Raw genomic sequence first — 21,104 nt, 5'->3', positions numbered from 1 at the left:
CCCTATGGGGCAGTTCTACTCTGTCCTATAGGGCTGCTATAAGTTGGAATCAACTCGACAGCAACTTTTTTTTTTTTTTTAAGGAGGGGCTGCAGTAGAAATAGGTAATGACGACCCAATAAAACCTGTGGACACTGAAGCTTCCTGGATTTTCTGGTTCATGAAAGACATTAATATACATAGGAGGATAGTACGTTCCATTTTGGAACATCGAAGTTTGACATGAGAACTGTCGTGTGGTGTGACTGATTTGCAGTGCGATGGGTTGCTTTTATATGAGCTAGAAAGTCATGGTCTTATAACTCCCACTAAATGACTGGACGGGACTATGCAAATAAGGTGCTCGTGGCCCACCAAGGGGATTGGACAACTTGCTAATAATCCATATAAGGTGCATGGAACCTTTGGGGGTCAGATTATGCAAATAAGGTGTATGGAACCCTAACAAGCGGATTGGTCAGTTTTGCCATCCTGCTAGGCTTAAAATGAGCCATCCCAGAGGGGGAAAGGGGCACTTCACTACCACCACGAAGAGCTGGGAGTGGAGCATGTCCTTTGGACGCAGGGGGTCCCTGTGCTGAGAACTTCCTAGACCCAAGAGACAGAAAAAGAAAGCTGTAACACCAGAAGTGTCATGAGATGGCAAGAAGCAGTGGCAGAGATGTGGCAACAGCAGAACCAGGAGATCAGCACAAGACAGTGCAGTGGGCTTCCCTGACTGTGAAGAAAGGTGGTTACAGCACGCTTGCCAATCCATAGAGCAAGAGTGTTGAACGTCTTTGGGCAGGAGGCTCTTTTCTGAGTGGGGTGCCTCTGGGTACTTATTGACAAAGCTAAAGAGCTTTGTAACACTTGCCAGAGCAGGGCAGAGGCCAGCCCAAGGCGCCTAGGGGCAGAGGGAGAGGTCTGTCTGCGGGCATGTTGGAGGAGCTGTCTTGACTAAAGAACTGTATTCTGAGTTCTTTCTGATCCTGAATTGTAACCTGTTACTTCCCTAATAAACCCCATAACTGTAAGTTCTGTGTGGCTACTTCAACAAAATATCAAAACCTGTTGAGAAGTGGAGAATGCCGCAGGAGGGATAGCTGGTATCAGAACTGGTGAAAAGATTGGAGAGAAGAGGTAGGTCTGAACTCTCCCTCATAGGAATCATTCTTTAGCTGTTGATCTAGATTCTCCTTCCCCTTTGTGACCTTAGAGGAGGTCAGACGCCCCTACCATGACATTTTTACAAGATTGAACTGTGTTCTACAAAGATACATTTTAGAATCCTAGCTCCTATACCTGGGATATAATCTCATTTGGAAATAGGGTTTCTTTGTTATGCTATTGAGGTTACATCAGTGTAGTGCGTCTTAAACCAAACCATTTTTAAGATTTAAAAATAGTATATTAGGCACAGAGATAAGCAAGTACAAAAGGAGGGCAGATGACATGTGGAGATCACCAAGGAGCCAAGGATCGCTGAGAAGAAAGATAGCAAAATTAACACAAGGATTTACCCAGAGAGTGGACAGAGAGCACCTTCTGCTAGAGCTGGTACCCCAATTATGGCCTTTCAGTCTCCTGAACTGTGAGAAAATAATTTGCTTATTAAAGCCATCCACGTGTGGGAATTCTGTTACAGCAGCACCAAGAAACTAAAACAGGAACTCTCACATACTTGGCTCTATGCATTTCTTCCTTTTTATACTTTTTGCTGAATAAAACTATAATCATAAGTATAGTGCTTTCCATGATTTCTGAGTCTTTCTAGTAAATTATCAATCCCAAGGGAGTAGTGGAAGTCAGTAGGACAGAAGTGATGGTGCTTGGGGGCTACAAATTGTGGCTGGCATCTGAGGTCTTGGGTAGGCTTGGCAGGGTGGACTGTGCCCTATAACTTCTGAGATCTGGCCTACCTCTGGGTGGTTAGGGTCAGAGAAAGAAGTGTTGCTTGTACAGTTGGTGTCAGAACAGAAGTGGAAAAGAATCAAAATTTATAATAGACTGATTTGGATCATCTATAAAATTTGATGCTAGACAAGTGGGATTTTATTTTCTTCGAAGCAACCCCTTTACACATTTAGAGATCATGTTCCCTCTGGTCTGTGAAAGTTACTCAGTTCTTTCTTTCTCATGACCTCCATAGTTTTGAAGGGTTGTGGTGAAATGAGTCCCTTTATGTGGCCTTTTGCCTTGGTTCTTTGCAAAAACAACGTGAGAGATTATTTCCCCTACACTCTGAGGAGTTACCTTTGCTCTAGATTTCTGCCCCAGAGGGTTTGTTACTTTTGTCCAGGTTGATTGACATTTCCTGGAAAAGCTATAAACAATTTGTGGTTTGATACTTTTTGTCCGGTCCTGTGCTGCAGCCTGCCCTGTGACTGGCATGCACCTTGCAGGGATTGGCCAATAGATAAAGCAAATACAGTGTCTGTAGCCTACTGTGCAAATGAAGCATCTGTGGCCTACCAAGTTGGGATTGGTAAATTCGTGGCTCTGGTGAGAGGGCCATGCCTTGAAATTGATGAGGAGTTTGTTTATATATGCATCCAACACCACATGGGTTGTTCACACAGGAAGAAGCAGAGATAGGAGGCAAGGAACCTACTACAAAAGCTGCAACACAGGTCACGGGCTGTAACAATGAAAACATTGAGGCTCAGAAGGGGTCCAGTGGCAGAGCCAGCTATGACAGGCCCTTAAAGGCCCAGAAGCACAGCAGGGCCAAGAAGAAGCCTGTCCCGAGGGGGACTGTGAGGAAGCTTGTCCTCCGAGGGCTAAGAGGTTTGTATAGTCAAGAGGAGCTGTCCTGCATTGAAGAAAGCAGACTTTGCCCACATGCTTCATGATCCTGAGTTGAAGCCTATAGATCCTAAACCCAATTTGTACCCTGTTCCTTAATAAACCACTTAACTGTCACTATGGTCTATGAGTTCTGTGTGGTCATTGCAACACATTATCTAACCCCAAAAAAGAAGTAGAGTGCCATGGGAAGGATAGCTGGTGTCAGAATTAGTAAAAAGGTTGGAGAGTGGAGGTATGTCTGAACTTTTCCTCACAGGGTGAGCCCTGAGCTGACAGTTATTCACCTTATCCCCCCTGAAGTTAAGACAGCTTCTGATGGTATTACTTGTTGTTAGGTGCCATTCAGTCGGTTCTGACTCATAGTGACCCTATGCACAACAGAACTAAACAATACCTTGGTCCTGCGCCATCCCCACAATCGTTGTTATGCTTGAGCCCACTGTTGCAGCCACTGCGTCAATCCATCTTGTTGAGGGTCTTCCTCTTTTTCACTGACCCTTTACTTTACCAAGCGTGATGTCCTTCTCCAGGGACTGATCCCTCCTGATAACATAACCATAGTATATGAGACAAAGTCTCACCATCCTTGCTTCTAAGGAGCATTCTGGCTGTACCGCTTCCAAGACAGATTTGTTTGTTCTTTTGGCAGTCCATGGTATATTCCATACTCTTCTCCAACACCACAATTCAAAGGCATTAATTCTTCTTCAGTCTTCCTTATTCATCGTCCAGCTTTCAAATGCATATGAGGCAACTGAAAACACCATGGCTTGAGTCAGGCGCACCTTAGTCTTCAAGGTGACATCTTTGCTTTTCAACCCTTTAAAGAGGTCTTTTGCAGTAGATTTGCCCAATGCGTCTTCTGATTTGTTGACTGCTGCTTCCATGGGTGTTGATTGCGGATACAAGTAAAATGAAATTCTTGACAATTTCAAACTTTTCTCCATTTACCGTGATGTTGCTTATTGGTCCAGTTGTGAGGATTTTTGCTACCTTTACGTTGAGGTGTAATACGTACTGAAGGCTGTGGTCTTTGATTTTCATAAGTACTCCAAGTCTTCTTCACTTTCAGAGAGCAAGGCTGTGTCATCTGCATATCGAAGATTACTAATGAGTCTTCCTCCAATCCTGCTGCCCCCTTCTTCTTCATATAGTCCAGCTTCTTGGATTATTTGTTCAGCATACAGATTGAATAAGTATGGTGAAAGGATACAACCCTGACACGCACCTTTCTGGACTTTAAACAACGCAGTATCCCCCTGGTCTGTTCAAACGACTGCCTCTTGATCTATGCACAGGTTCCTCATGAACACAATTAAGTGTTCTAGGATTCCCATTCTTTGCAATCCATAATCTGTTATGATCCACATAGTCAAATATCTTTGCACAGTCAGTAACACAGGTAAACATCTTTCTGGGATTCATCTGACATCAGCCATGATATCCTTCATTCCACGTTCTCTTCTGAATCCAGCTTGAATTTCTCACAGTTTCGTGTTGATATACTGCTGCAGCCACTTTTGAATGATCTTCAGCAAAATTTTACTTGCGTGTGATATTAATGATATGGATAATTTCTGCATTCCACTGGATCACCTTTCTTGGAAACAGGCATAAATATGGATCTCTTCCAGTTGGTTGGCCAGGTGACTCTCTTCCAAATTTCTTGGCATAGTTGAGTAAGCACTTCCAGTGCTGCATCCATTTGCTGCAACATCTCAGTTGGTATTCTGTCAATTCCTGGAGCCTTATTTTTTGCCAATGCCTTCAGTGCAGCTTGGACTTCTTTCGGTATCATCAGTTCCTGATCATATGCTACCTCCTGAAATGGTTGAACATCGACCCATTCTTTTCGATATAGTGACTCTGTGTATTCCTTCCATCTTCTTTTAATGCTTCCTGCAGTTTAGTATTTTCCCCATAGAATCCTCCAATATTGCAACTCAAGGCTTGAATTTTTTCTTCAGTTCTTCCTTTTTGGTTTTCTATCTCCAGGTCTTTGCACATTTCATTATAATACTGTCTTCTCGAGACGCCCTTTGAAATCTTCTCTTCAACTCTTTTACTTCATCATTTCTCCCTTTCACCTTAAATACTTTGCATTCAAGAGTAACTTTCAGAATCTCTTCCGACATCCATTTTGTTCTTTCTCTCCTGTCTTTTAAATGACTTCTTGCTTTTTTTCATGTATGATGTCCTCTACAACTCTTCTGGTCTTTGATCATTAGTGTTCCATGAGGAAAATGATGATGACTTTCCTCATTAGACTGGGGTTATACAATTTTGAAAAGAACACCTCAGAGTTGAAGTGTACTGCTCATCACCTCACACTGAAGTACATAGTATCAAAATGACTTAACATTGGTATCTGTTAAAGATAGGGTTTGACAGTTTTTCCCATAGTGAATTTACTATTTTTATCATTTCATACTCTATTCTTTGGAAAGCAGGTCACAAAATAGTCCACACTCAAAGGCAGGGTAGTCAATTCTGCCTCTCGCTCAGTAGGATGTATCTACATATATAACCTTGAATTATCCCTAAAGAATATTTGTCCCTTCCCCATTTATTTATATAGTCATTATGCTTGGTAAAGGGTCAGTGAAAAGGGGGAAGACCTTCAATGAGATGGATTGACACAGTGGCTGCAACAATGGGCTCAAGCATAGCAACAATTGTGAGGATGCCACAGGACTGGGCAGTGTTTTGTTCTGTTGTGCACAGGATCACTATGAGTCGGAACTGATATTATGGATATTTATTTTATACTTTCAGCAAGTGACAGCTGTTACCACCTCCAGGGGAGAACTCTCACCACATGCAGGATAGTTCACTCACTCTATAGTTGGATGTGTCAGCTTGCCAAGAAAGACATAACTTAAACACAGACACTGGATGAAACAATGTTTTATTCAACCAGGGAAGAGACAAAGCAAGGCCAGTTTCAATAGGGGACCTCAGTTTGCCATGGCCAGTGGGTCACTCCCCACAGCCACTCGTGCAGGGATGAGGGTCTGCACACACCCCTCTTGTGCTGCAGAACACAGACCACCTTTCCTCCTCGACAGGAAAAGATAAAAACAGGGTTGGTCAGGTGTGATCTAATGCATATTTAGCTAAGCAGTTCATAGGAATGTTGACACGTGTTCAGGACAAGAGGAGATGATATGCTGATAGGCCACCATCTGCTGTAGAATGTGTGTTGCATCAAGATCCCTAGGCAAGGGAGTCAGCCCACACTGTCATCCCATCCAAAGAAGCAAATTCTTTTGGTGCTAAGCACAAGATTCATTTGTAGCTCCCAGGGAAAGCCAGCAGGTTGTGCTCAAACTGCCTTCTTCACATATAATTTGGAATATAATCCAATAGCATCATTATTTCATTGGTGAAATTGCTCCAGCTTTAGCTGTTGAGTGCTGTTTCAAGTTGGCTCCTGTCTTCCTTTGGCATGCCCCCATCCTTTTATGTTTTAGGCAATTCTGTACTTTCTGTCACTTCAAGATATTCCAAGGCTAATCTTGTACTCTACCTGTCCCAGCCCTAAAATCAATCATTTCTCTAAAGAGCCCTGGTTCTTTTTATAGGAGAGTAGCATTTAAAAACAAAGGTCTGGACTGGGGTGTGCTCACTGCTACTGGGGTGGGGGGGTCGTTATATCTAGATGCTTTCTGTGAACATTGTTATTAACCCATGTATACCCACGTCTATAAATATGTATTCACCTAATAACATACATATCAAAGTAAATGAGTATATATTATATTCAGCTCTAATTCAGCATCGTAGGGTGCAATAAACACTTCATCCCTAAATTAGCTGTAGCTTCTTTTTTGACAGTGAAAAAACTGGCTACCATTATCTAAAATTGATTTACTTATCTCTTTAACCCTTGTATACATGTAAAAAAGTTGCAAAATTGTTATTCTATGCCTCTGTAAGGAAGTTTCCGGGTGACAATTCTGTTCTGTAAACTACCTTTCAATGGCTCATTCACTTCAATGCAAAACATTCAATTTATTGGTTCACTCACTCACTTTTCAAATCAATATATTATTTTTCTGTGTGCTAGAAAATATAAAAAGATGTAAACCAGTATTCTCCAATTATAACCTTCTGGAATAACAGAAATGATGGACATTTCTCTCAGTATACACATTTCAGCCATTGTCTGTGCTGTCCACATTGGCAGACAAGAGTCACATATGTGTACTGAACACTTCAAATATGGCCAGTGCTATAAGAAAGTGAATTTTAAATTTTGTTTATAATTTAACTTTAAAATTTAAATAGTCACAAGAACTATCAAGAATTTAAAACCTATCCAAGGAGATGAGATATGGGCATTAAAAAAATTAAATCTGTTTCCTAGGATGTTTTTAAATACCATTAAAAGAAATCATTGCTCCAGGAGTCTGTGTGTGGAAGAAGCAGTGAAAATGCTCAGGAGCTAATGAAAAGGTTGGAGGTTCAAGTCCACAGATACCTCAGAGGAAAGGTCTGGCAATCTACTTCCAAAAAGCAGCTATTGGCAACCTTTTGGAGCACAGTTCTAATCTAACATACACAGGATCACCATAAGTTAAAATCAACTCGATGGCCACTGCTTTTTGAAGAAGAAAGTATCGTAAGTTTTTCAAGATTTTCTAACTCCTAAAAATCTAACCAAACTCCTCATATAAATTACTCCATGTTTATTTAATCCATTGTAAATAATACATTCTTTGACCAGATTAGGAAACCCTGGTGGCGTAGTGGTTAAGTGCTACGGCTGCTAACCAAATGGTCGGCAGTTCGAATCCACCAGACGCTCCTTGGAAACTCTATGGGACAGTTCTAATCTGTCCTATAGGGTCGCTATGAGTCGGAATCGACTCGATGGCACTGGGTTTGGTTTGGCTGACTAGATTAGCTGCAGAGTAACATTTTCTGTGACATAAAATAAGACATAATTGATCACTGAAGGCACTACCACATTCCCTGGATTAATAAGGTTTCTCTCCTGTACAAATTCTCTGTTATTTCCCAAGGGCTCACATCTGGCAATAGGCTGTCCCACAAAGACTATATTCCTACTTGTTAGGCGTCCACTGGTGTTTAATGAAGACTGAGATGCCACAGAAGGCATCTGCAGGGTCACCGTATTAACTGGGGTTTTGTCCTGCATGAAATCACTGGTATGTGATGAGCTGTGACTCACTGAAGAAAGCTCTTCTAACTTGCCTGAATTTACATGTTTCTCTCGTGTGTGTATTAATTTATGGTTAAAACGTTCAAGCGTGGAATCAAAAGTTTTTCCACACACGTTGCAGACGCAGGGTCTGTTTCTTGTATGCATTCTTTTATGTAAATTTAGTTGTTTCTTTTGGTAAAAGGCTTTCCCACATTCACTGCATTTAAAGGATTTCTCTACTTTATGCATTTTCTGATGTATATTGAGCCATGATTTCTTAAGAAGGATTTTGCCACAGTCTGTGCCTGCAGAGGATATCTGTCTAGTATGAGTCCGCTGATGAACAATGAGACTTAACTCACGGATGAAGCATTTTCCACATTCACTGCATATATAAGGTCTCTCTCCTGTATGAACGCCTTTATGTAGAAGTAGTTGTTTCTTTCGGTTGAAGGCTTTTCCACATTCACTGCACTGAAAGTATTTCTTTACTTTATGTGTTTTCTGATGTATAGTAAGCCATGATTTCTTGACAAAGATTGTACCACAGTCTGTGCATGTATAGGATGACTGCCTATGAGTTCGCTGATGAACAATGAGACTTAACTCGCGGCTAAAGCATTTTCCACATTCACTGCATATACAGGGTTTCTGTCCTGTGTGAGTTTTCTGATGCATATTAAGTCCTGATTTTGTGACAAAAACTTTGCCACATTCTGTGCATTCGTAAGGTTTTTCTTCTGTGTGAGCTTTCTGATGGGTAGTGAGCATGAACTTCCGGAAGAAGGCTTTCCCACATACACTGCATCTATGGGATTTCTCTAATTTATGAGTTTTCTGATTCATATTGAGCTCAGATTTCAAGGTAAATGCTTTGCCACATTCTGTGATTTTATAAGATTTTTCTACTGTGTGAGCTCTTTGATGTTCAGTAAGCATGTACTTTTTAGAGAAGACTTTCCCACATAGGCTGCATCTATGGGGTTTCTCTCCTGTATGAATCATCTGATGATTCATGAGCACAGACTTCCAGAAGAAGGCTTTCCCACATTCACTACATACATGCGGTTTTTCTGTCTTGTCGGTTTTATGGTACTCAGTGAGTTGGGACTTGATGTTGTTAGATTTGCGACTCTCATCGTAATTAAATTCAGTATGAAATTGCTCATAGTTTGTATGGAGAAAGATTTCCTCATCTTTATCAACCTTAGCAGAGTTCTTTATTTCGTATCTTTTCTGCTGACTGATTAATGTTAAAATTGATTTCACAGTTTTTCTGCGTAAGTCAAACATACTATGGTCTTGCTTTAAAGCAAAATGACTGTTGTGCTGATGAACAGTATTTTCAAACGCATTATCTTCATAGCATTGTTCTATCTTATTCACCTTGCTTTCATTTGGCATGGGCCCCAACAGATGATCATTAATTTTCTGGATTTCTAGAAAAGAAGAAAACAATGAATCCTTCCATCTTCTTGATTTGGAATAAAGATATTTCTAAAAATGCTCTGACGTGAGGTGACTCTTTAGTGACAATCTTATGATATGAGTATAAATAATACTCCATGTTTAATGTTCCTTGCACACTGGTTAAAAACACAACAATATAAACAATCTAAAAGGTAATGGCAGTCAGCATAGAAAATAGGTGAGATAATACATAATTGATAAATACATATTTGACTGGTCCTCAACAAGACCTTGCGATATATATAGAAACTATAAAATACAAGCAAGTCACTTTGAGTGCCAGACTACAGAGGTTGGAGGGCCACCTGATCCAAACTGGTGAAGAACAGATTCATTCCACAAATCCTCACTGAATGACAACTATGTACCAGGCATGGTGCTAGTGTTGAGGATATACACACACATTCCTTAGGTTTATAGAGCTGTGGTGAAATGAGTTGCTTCATGTGACCTTTTGCCTTGGTTCTTTGGAAAAACAGCTTGAGAGATTTTTCTCCTAAGCCCCAAGGAACTACCTTAGCCCTAGTTTTCTACCCCAGAAGGTTTGTTACTTTTGTCCAGGTTAATTGACATTTCCTAGGTAAGCTGTAAACAACTTATGGTTTGATTACTTTTTGTCTGGCCCTGGGCTATATATAGCCTGCCCTGTGATTGGTATACACCTTGCAGAATTGGTCAACAGACTATGCAAATCAGCTGTCTGTGGCCTTTTGAGAGGGGATTCGTCAACTCATGGCCCAGGTGGGAGGACTATGCGTTAAATTGATGAGGCGTTTGTTTACATACGGAGCCAACCCCACACAGGCAGGTAAACAGAAGCAGAAGGGAGAAAGAAAACAGAAAAGAAGGCAAGAGAGGGGAGGCCAAGATCCTCCTAAAAAAGCTGTAACAGGGGTTGAATGCTACAATACTGAAGACATCGAGATGCCCAGAAGGGGCCTGTAGCAGATCCAGTCGTGCAAGGCTTGGAAAGGGGCCTGTGGCATAGTCGGTGGTGACAGCGGAAACTTGCTGCTATGAATCCAGCTAAAAGAGCTCAACAAAACTGCTACACTGGTTACGAGTTGGGTCAGATAGCAGTGGAGATGCTGACATCAGGGAGGCCAAAGACAGCACAGGCCAAAGGCCTAACTCTTGCATGGTGATCCTGTTCCTAACACATGTCCTTCTTCATTCTGTAGACCACCACCAAACAAACTTTCTCAAAACACTCATCTCACATTTACTGGAAATATCTTGTAGTCAACACTCCAAACTTTGGTCTAGCTAGGCCATTCTGCTCTATTCCTACAGAAAGAGGAAAACAATAATCCTTAGGAATATTACAACCAGACAAAAGAACACCTAATCTCTAGAAGCAAACAACTTGCCGCACTGGTTATGAGGATTGCCACCTTTCTCCTCACGCTGTACCGGCACTAGTTAAGAAATCGTCATACACAGACCTGTAAAGGAGAGGGACCCGACAAAGGCAGAATTCAAGGTTAATGACCAGATGACTACAATTTAAGAGATAGAGTACTAAAACCTAAACGTATAGGGTTGTCTGGGAAAGAATATGATTCTAGTTCCCTGGGGATATTGGGATATTGGTGTTGACAAGATAAGCAAAATACATAGAATTAAGCTGTATCTGCAGTCCCTAGGTGATGCAAACAATTAACATTCTTGGCTGCTAACCAAAAGCTGGAGGTTAAAGTCCACAAAAAAGCAATTCAGAAGAATGGCCTGGCAATGTACTTCTGAAAAACTAGCCATTGAGAATTCTATGGAGCACAGTTTTCCTCTGACACACATGAGGTTGTCATGGGTTAGAGTCGACTCAATGGCAACTGGTTGAAGTCTACATTAGACGATATGAAGGGAGATGTCAATTGGCAGTCTCCTAGGGAACAGAAAGAGCTTAACTCATCAGAACAAAGAAAACTTTAAAGGTTATGAGAACAGATGAGAGAATGGAGATCAGACCTTTGGAGAACCTCAGAATAAGTGAAAACAGAAGCTAAGGAAGCAGGTAAAGGCACAATAAAAGACCAGTTTACTGTGGGAGCACAACATTCAACATGAGGTTGAATGTTAGAATGTGAAATCAGTATTACCCAATGGGTAGGAAGGTGCTGTACTCAGTAGGCTGTTATGAACTCAAAGTTCTCTCTTTGAAAGGCGGAATTTCAAAGCAAGGGAGGTAGAAGGACGTGATGAAAGAGGGAAAGATTTCAGAATCTTAGAAAGAAGAGTACTATAAAACAAAAATATCAAGATATAGAGCAAATAAACAAGGATCTGATTTCAGAAGAGACAAAGAGGTATATTTTTCTCTAAACTCAACAAAGAAAAAGAGGTTCCACACAGGAAAGGGATCCATGATCGCGCTGTTATGTACCCTCAGACACCCTTCACAGCTGTGATACCTTCTCTCACTAGAATGTGACTTCCACAGCATTCTCCCTTGATGGTTTTCATTCACTCACCTGAAAACTTTCGACTATGGATTTCATCTTCTAAACTCCAAGGTGGTTCTCCTCGTTCCAACCTGGAGAGTGCATCTGCTTTGCTGACTTGACACCCTGTTCATGGGAAATCATAGAATCTTAGACTCACCAAATTGGGCTTGGGTTTGTGAAGACTGCAGAATGTTACATTTGGGACAAAACAATTTCCACACATACAGTTTTTCTCTCAGGAGTAGGGAGTATATACCCACTCATCTAGGGCCAGAGATTAGGCTGAGGATCTACTACTTCAGAACACCAGAGACACTCCTAAGCTTTCAATAGATGAGAAAGGAAAGGTCACTGACTCGGCACCCCCTGAGTGACACAGGGAAGCTGTCCTTACCCACAGACACCAGGTTGTTGTAGTTCTCTAACATCACATCCCAGTACAGGTTCTTCTGAGCAGGGTCCAGGAGCTTCCACTCCTCCCAGGTGAACTTCACAGCCACATCGTCCAATTCCAGTGATACCTGTTACAACAGCGTCTTGTTTAGTGAAGTGATTTCCTTTTGATGATATAAATGAAATGTGAAGGAAGTTTTCCTGCTCATTTCCTCTATACAGGCTGCATCTATATACCTAATGTTGTTTTTTAAAAATACCTTATAAAAAAATGCAAAATCATAACAAAATATTTTTTAATTGTGCATTCAATCATCCATCCATTCATCAAATGAGATGTTTCCATAATGTGGAGCAATTAAATGTTCTTGGTAACCTGGAATGTCTCACATTTACACATACATATATATATATATACATGTACGAGTGTATGTATGTATGTGTATATAGTTGTGTGTGTGTGTATGTGTTTGCATATTTGGCCACCTATTTGCTAAGTAATAAACATAATGGAAGTGACATCTGGGGCAATAAAATATGTTATTACATTAAACATGGGTCTTCACAACCAATATCAGAATCTACAGTGATGAGACTTGACATGTCCGAAGCAAGGAAGCACAAATGAAGAAAGACTGATGTTATGTGGAGATGAGTAAGGAACTGACAAAGTGAAGCTAAAGAGATGGAGATTTTTTCCCCCATAGCAGACAGACAGAGCCTTCCCCTATAGCTGGCACCCTGAATGAGGTCTTTTAGTCTGCTAAACTGTGAGAAATTTCTGTTCGTTAAATCCACCCAACTTGTGGTATTTCTGTTACAACAGAGTTAAGAAGCTAAGACATCACATATACCCTTCTCCAGGTTTTCTTACATAACTGTAGTACAATTTAATAACCAGGAAACTGACAGTGATACATTCAATCTACCTTATTCAGATTTACCAGCTTACATGACCTCTTTGTATGGGTGTGTTTAGTTAGCTGTATACAGCATTATCACATATGCAGACTCATGTGATCACCATATAGAACACAGTGATGGATTCACAAAAAGGCATATGTAGACTATTGTGACCACCATATAGAACATGGTGACAGGTGCACAGCAGGGCAAATGTGATTAATGTCACTGAACTGTCCAACAGGTTGAAATAGCAAAGTTTTTGTGATATATATTTTACCACAATAAAAAAAGGAAACCAAACAGTTCCATCACAAGGATCTTTCACGGTACTTTTCTAACTTTGGACACTTCCCTCTCCCTCCTCCTATCAACCCTTGGCAACCCGTTAATTCACTTATCTCAAAAGGTTACACACTGTATGACTATATTTATACAAACATTCTTGAAATTACAAAATTATAGAGATGGAGAATATATTTTTTAATGCCAAGGTCTGCCTCCACACACAAAAAAAAGACTATATGTATGATCATGTCCCTTTAAATCTGTTCAGATTAAATACTTGGTTCTCTCCCAAACCCCACTGTTGACAAATGTAATTTATTTTTTTCCAGTATGACTATGAACTCATGGAAATGCTCTTCAATGATACAGTAATAGTCTTTAGATGCTCAAACTATACCATCTAAGGCCAATGGAGAGTCCTTTCAAGTTGGCCTCTATGGTCTCTGTCATATGATTCCATTCATGTAAAATATGACAATATAAGTATTTCTGTATATATACATACTTATTCATATGTGTATATACATAAACAATATAAACACACAAATCATGCAGGAAGTAATATACACATATACATCATGCAAGAAGAAAACACTACCAACAATTTAAAAAAGGAGATTAGGAAAGAACTGTACGCAGAGAGAACTTCTTTTTTGGTATGTTACTTTCTTATGATTTGAATCTTTTACCATTAAAATGTATCCATGAGTCATTTGTGTATTTAAAAAAAAATAATAAAGGCAATAAAGGCAGGTAAGAAGTGAATTTGAACATGTGGAAAGGCTCTGCATTTTCTAAGATGAGGTGAAGCTCTAAAGTAAATCTTATACATTCCAAGAATCCAAGCCATTATCAACTCGCTACTTCCAAGTCTGTACTCAAATGCAGGTTCACTGAGAACTGTTTAAAAGTTGTGCAACGCTTCCATTCTCCTAGGATGTTTAGGTTTCATCCCTGGATAAACAGAGACCACCACAAGGCTGAGTCCACAGGTTAGCTTGCGTTTGTCTCCTGTGTCCACTGAGTTTGCTTCATCTATTCCTATAGGGGTCTACGAGGAACCTGGGAATAAACAGCCATAGGAAACTTGCTTTTGCATTTATGAGAATGCTGCTGTTCAGGACACCATCCGCCACATCGCCTCTAGGAAGAACCATCAAAGAAACTTACTCAGACAAAAGTCCCACAAAATATTGAAATCCCTAAGAAACTGATCTTCTTTCTCCTTAAATCAGTGTTTATCATGTAAATTATAATGATTTTCTCATTTTTTGGTGAGAGATATTAAATGTAAGTTCACAGCAAATACAACCCACATGGTCTACCTGTCATACACCCTATTTCAACATCAGTAATTTGATGTTAATCCTATGAACAATACATTGGATCCTGCTTTGCCTCATGTTGAAGTCAGAGTCTAAGTTTATTTCTCTCCAGCTCCTATATTTCTACACTTTTCAGATTAACTGAACTGATATTTTATAAGTGTCTTCAAATCTATTAGGGAGCAAAGAAAAGCACAAAACAAAGCAAAGTCACCTGTGTCTTCACCATTTTTTTTTGTTTTCAGGAAATGGCCAGCAACTGGGATGCTGTCTTCTGTGTCTTCTAGATCAGCTCTAAATTTCTCTTCAGCTATCTCAATCTCTAGTGAAGGGCGTCCCCAGAAATGACAATACCCAAATCCTGGAGCTTCTTCTTCCTTACTTCAATTGATTCTTTTGCTGCTGGGGAGTCAGGGCCTGTAGGCTGAAGGGAAAGTTCGATATGAATGGTAACGTTACCTATAGGCTCAGATGCTGTCACTGATTCTGGCACTCACCTTAACACAAGGCCTTCAATATTCCTGGCTGTCTCTTTATTTGGTGACTCAGAACATTTTCCATACCAGGGCGATAAAACTAAGACACAGAATTTGCACAGATACGGGTAAAAGATATCTTCGCAAAAAACGGTGCTTGGACAATCAGATATACCTGTGCAAAAAAAATAATAACGTTGATTCCTACTTCACAACATACACAAAAATCCACTGTGACCCTCAATAAGAAAGGAAAATCAATAAAGATTTAAGAAGGTAAGATGAAACTATGGTATGGAAACATATTTAAACAGACCACATAAAGCAGTAACTATACAGAGAAGAATATTCCACTGTTGGAACTGCAAAGTGGTAGAACCACTTTAGAAAACACCTGTTGCCGTTGAGTGGATTTCGACTCATCGCGAACCTATAGGACAGAGAACTGCCCCGTAACGTTTCCAAGGAGCAGCTGGTGGATTCAAAGTGTCAACCTTTTGGTTAGCAGCCAAATGCTTAACCAATGTGCCACCAGGGCCCCCAGAAAGCAGTCAAAAAAAAAAAAATTTAGGCATCATCTATTAGGCTGACATTATACATACCCTTTGAAATAACAATTTAAGTCTAAGGTACACATCTAGGTATATATCCTCCAAAACTAAGTGCGTATTTGAATCATAAGACATGTATAATTTTTACAGCAGCATTATTTATAATAGCCCAAACTTCAAACAGCCCAAATGTACATTAATAGTAGGAAAAACTGGTATATATTCAAACAATGTAATGCCATAGAGCAACCACATCCTTTGAAAGGGAAAAATGCTTTTTAACATTTAAAAATATTATAAAACTAAACAAACAAAAATAAAGAATCATATGAGAGACCTCATGGGACCTACAAAGCCTAAAATATTTACAGAATAGCCATTTGCAGAATAAATTTACTAATTCTTGTTACAAAGTAAGTCCTAACAACATGAATGATTCCCACAAGTACTAAGCTAAAGAATCTTTACACCTCCCCCCAAAAAACCCATGATACACAACTTATTTTCAGTTGAAAAAATATGGAACTAAATAAATTATAATGATTACATGGCAAAGGTATAAACAAAGCGGTGGAAGTGCATCTTACAAAGACCAGGATGGTAACTACCTTTGGGTGTGAAGTCTGGACACGACTGGGAATACTGGGTGCTGGCAGTGTCCTATCTGTCTAAGCAATGGTTGCTTCCTTGGATATTGTCCCTTCACAGCTGAGCTGTACTTTTTTTTTTAAGATACATTTGGAAAAGTTAACAGAGAAATGATGGAAGAGCATCAATACAAAAACCTTGTTCTCTCAAAAGACCAATAATTATTTACATTTGTACTGAGATGATCAAAACTGAAAGTGATGCAAATAAAGAATAAAAGGAATTAATGGGGGTATGACCCAGATTAGACATTTTTTAGTCTTGAAATAATAATACAAACTTCATTATTTCATTAAGTTTCAAAACCTAGATCAATTTATAATTTTATGACACTACCGCCTGGAAAGATGCTAACTCTAGGCAATATGGCAAGTGAATTCTGTACCCCAAACCACAATCCTACTTTCCTATTTTGCACTAAAGGTACAGTACAGTGAATGACTTAATATGGCCTTTCTAGCCATAATCTTTTTAACTCCCACCAAATGACTGGGTGGGGCTATGCAAATGAGGTACTTGTGGCCCACCAAGGTGATTGGATAGTTTGCTAATAATGCAAATAAGGTAAATGGCACCTTTATGGGGGTGGAGCCATGCAAAAAAGATGCCTGAAAACCTAACAAGGGGATTGGTCAGTTTTGCCATCCCACTCTGCTTAAAAGGAGACATGGGGAGAGAGAAAGAGGAGCTATAACACAGAAGACAGCAAGAAACGGTGACGCAGCAGTGACAAGAGCAAAAAGCAGCAGCAGCAGAATCAGGAGAGCAGCAGGAGATGGCATGGTGGGCTTCCTGGCCAAAGAAGTGGGAGCTGAGCACCTTCGAGCCTAAGATTCCTGGTGGAGTGGAGCGCATTTGGGCACTTACTGGCGGAGTGAAGGGGCTTTTTAACACTTGCCCAAGCAGGGCAGAGGCCAGGCAGAGGGGCCAGTGGGCTGAAGGGTCAGAGAGAGACCTGTCTGTGAACATGGCTATGAGGAGTCTGTCCTGATGGAAGAGCTGCATCCTATTTTCTGTTCCTGAATTGTAACCTGTTACTTCCCTAATAAACCCCATAATCGTGAGTATGGTCTATGAGTTCTGTGTGGCCACTGCAATGAATTATTTCACCCAGCAAAGAAGTAGAGAGTGCTGTTGGGAGGGACAAATGGTGTCAGAATTGATAAAAAGGTTGGAAGGTGGAGGCATGTCTGACTTCCACTTCATAGGAATAAGCCTTGGGCTGGTGGATGCTGATAATAAGTGTCTCTTCCCCTCCTGAAGTGAGAGGAGGTCAGATCCTGCTCCCAAGCCATTCTTACAGAAGGGCTGAACCAATGCATCACGATGAAAACAAGATTAAACATTACAAAGTGGGAAAGAAAATTAAGGTTATCTTCAGACAATATAATCATCTATGTAGAAAAAGATACTCAAGGGATTGCCTATTTAAAAGAGAAAATGCTCTTCCACAAACCACAAGCAGATTTTCACAAATATCCTTGGCAAGGATTGTACAATACTCCTCAACTCATTTCCATGCCAACACTGTCACTCAACTACTAATGGGAACTGGAACCAAAATGACTGGCTAAGTGTATGAATAATAGCCAACAGAAGGCTGATTTCCAAAATGTGAAGATAACTCATATTCATCCATCTGCACGAGACACCCACATGGCACTACCTTTCTTTGACCCTAACCACCCAGAGCTGGGTCTCCACGAGTCAGGACTCTGTCCTTCCAGCTCCTACATATAGGCAAACACTAGCCTCTCTGTTGGCTTTAACTGCCCTGCCCCTGGTCGGTTCAATAATTCGTTGAATGACTCACAGACCTCATGGAAACTATTTCCTATACTTATAGTTACCCATTTATTATAGCCAGAAATGATACAAATGAAGACATGTATCAAGCAAGGTTTATAAGAGGTTCCTGCACTGTGGCTTCTTTGAACCCAGGGCAGTGCAGGTCCCTCTCCTGTGCATGGATGTTCTTACCAATCCAGAAGGCCCCAAAGAGAGCACTCCAAGGTCTCAGGTCTCCTCGTTTTCCAGACCTCAATGAATATGCACGACTTGGGCCTTAATGCATAGCTATGATCCATCCAATAAACAAATGTGCATGACTACATCAGCTCCCCCTCCCTTCTTGAAATTAGTTCACCAGGTGTGGGGTCTATGTACCCCATACTTGCCTGGCTCTTTGGGAAAACAAAAGCATCTTGATTGCTCAGGTTATTTTCAGAAACCTGAGTCAAAGGGCCAAAGCAAGTTCTCTGTCCCACACTAAGATGCATAAGAACTCATTAACAAACTGGTATGAATAATTGCCAGAGGTATGAATAACTGACAAAACAGAGATTCAGTCAGCAGAGTAGAAAGAGTATACACGTATGAAGTTTTGTGGGCCCTAAAGTTTCTGTCACAGATTAGAAACAACTGCTATACAGGCAGGAACCCTGGTGACACAGTGGTTAATGTGCTCAACTGCTAACTGCTGAGGTTGGCAGTTCGAATCTACCAGCAGCTACACACGGGAAATATGTGGCAGTCTGCTTCCATAAAGATCACAGCCTTGGAAACCCTATGGAGCAGTTCTACTCTGTCCTTAGGGTCACTATGCATCAGAATGGACAGGACAGCAACGGGCTTAGGCTATATACTAAGACAACAAATGCTATTGAGCAACTATCTGTATATGGCAGGGAAGCAGCCATAAACAATAAATAAACCTATGGGCATGACTGGATTGCTCCTTCTGTCTCTACTTAGCCAACCCATGAATTGGAGGAGAAAAGATAAATGATTATCTAAATCAAGGCTTTCAACTACTACCTGGAAACTGTTCTGGCTTCTGTCCCAGGAGTCGAAGTTCAAACCTCAACCCAACCACCATCCAAAGGTCCTAAGCTTCCAAAGCTTTAGTCCTTTCAGGACTCTGTACACAGATACAGATCACCCCCACCCCTACATTAATGGGAAATCTGGACCCGATGTCCATTCCCTCCCCCTCCAACATCACTGAGTTCCATATTAAATCCTGAACCCCACACCGCATTCATCGTAAATACTACCTCCACTCCTTACATGCAGACTGGTCTGCAAAGACCCTGTACCCTGACAGTCGGGACAGCCTTAACCTTTGTACAAAGATGCTCCCTCACTCCATGTCTCACGTCTGTTAAATGTTCTAACTCAAGTCATAAATTTCAGCTATTTTCCCGGTAAACTGGGACATTTCCCAGGGCTATTTTACGGAGCTGCACACAATTTATGCCAAGTGTCCTGGGTAAAGTCTGACCTCTCTCAAGAGATGACGTTGTTGTTAGCTGCCATCGAGTCATGGCAACCCCATGTGTGACAGAGTACAACTGCGCCCCATACAGTTTTCTTGCCTATAATCTTGGCTATAAGCCCTGGCGGAGCAATGGTTAAGCGCTCAACTGATAACCGAAAGGTTGGCGGTTAGAAGCACCACCACCCCCACCCACCCACCCCCGCGCGCGCCCCAGCGGCTCCGCGGCCATAAAAGACCTGGCCCCCTCTGGTTTTGTAAAGATTACAGCCAAGAAAACCGTATGGGGCGGTTCTACTCTGCCACATGGGGTCAACTATGAGTCAGAAACAACTCCACTAAACACAACAAACAAATCTTTAAGGAAGTACATCACGCCAGGCCCTTTCTTCCCCAGAGCTGCTGGTTGGGTTCCAACCACCGACCTTTAGGTTATTGCCCATTGCAAACCGCTTGCACCACCCGGGAATGCACTATTTGGGAACTAAGAGACGGGTTTATGTCAGTTTGACTGTTAAAAGTTTCTCTGACCTAGTCGATCGAAGCCAACCAATTAAAAAGACATCAATACCCCATAGTAACCAATGAGTTATCTTTCGCCGTTTTTATAATTCTTCCCCCCCCAAATTAAGATTTCTCGCTTAACCAATCCCTTAGAACTTCTGTTACCACTTCCTTCATTTTCTTAAAAACATTTTCCTTCGCTCCCCAACAACGAGTTTAGCATCAGTCATCTAGCAGATGACCCACTTAATACACTGTTTAAAGAACTCTATTTCTTTTTTCCTTTCTACACCCAAAAGGCACCGGACTCCCACCTGCTTGCCCCAAACACCTCCATCCCGGTGTTCCACTCAGGAACTCCATGGGTCCTCGCTACATGACATCAACACACCTCCCCTACCCTGTTACAACGACAAAACACACACTGGCCTGTTTTTCTCCTGAACCACGACTTCCCAAACGTTGCACTTATTTCCATTAACGGATTCTGTTTCTCGACCCCTCGCCCAGAAACCCCTCCCACCTACGGCGGCCGGCGAGGGTCTGCGACGAACAATTGGATTTAGGCAGGGCCTCGGGAGGTAATATGTCTGCGCCTTTCCTGGAGGCGGCCATATTTTAATACCGGCCGTACAGGAGGCAAAGTGACGTCTTTTCATGCCAGTAGCCAGGGACGACCTGGAGGCTGAGAAAGCCACGAGAACTGTGCGGTTTCCTGGCTCCTTGCAGAAAAGGGATAGATTTTCAGAGGCTCGAGCTTCACAAGGAAATCATGGGCCGGATTAAATTGCTTTCAGCAGGCTGGCCGAGACGCAATATGGCCACGCCCCTCTACAATTTAGTTTACCAAAAAAAAAAGTTCGGA

General features: G+C 41.2%; 1 protein-coding gene across 10 annotated transcripts in view; it reads right to left on the bottom strand.

Moving 5' to 3' along the window:
• Nucleotides 1-1,840: 1,840 nt before the first annotated feature.
• LOC100677340 (zinc finger protein 613-like) overlaps nucleotides 1,841-21,104 on the bottom strand; it is a 63,082-nt gene continuing 43,818 nt past the window's right edge. Inside the window, exons 1-7 of one of the 10 annotated variants that reach the window (XM_064294155.1) lie at nucleotides 20,763-21,093; nucleotides 15,281-15,434; nucleotides 14,998-15,207; nucleotides 14,550-14,601; nucleotides 12,269-12,395; nucleotides 11,902-11,997; nucleotides 1,841-9,399 (exon numbers count right to left, since the gene is read on the bottom strand). In XM_064294155.1, coding sequence (XP_064150225.1) covers nucleotides 7,691-9,399; nucleotides 11,902-11,997; nucleotides 12,269-12,302 — 1,839 coding nt within the window. In that variant the 5' untranslated portion in view covers nucleotides 12,303-12,395; nucleotides 14,550-14,601; nucleotides 14,998-15,207; nucleotides 15,281-15,434; nucleotides 20,763-21,093 and the 3' untranslated portion in view covers nucleotides 1,841-7,690. The other 9 variants (XM_023543456.2, XM_003406582.4, XM_023543459.2 and 6 more) reach the window with 9 other exon arrangements.

Source organism: Loxodonta africana, chromosome 11 (assembly GCF_030014295.1).
Source record: "Loxodonta africana isolate mLoxAfr1 chromosome 11, mLoxAfr1.hap2, whole genome shotgun sequence".
Classification (NCBI taxonomy): Eukaryota; Metazoa; Chordata; class Mammalia; order Proboscidea; family Elephantidae; genus Loxodonta; species Loxodonta africana.
The sequence above is the reverse complement of the archived record's forward strand: the minus strand, read 5'-3'. Positions and strand labels throughout refer to the sequence as shown.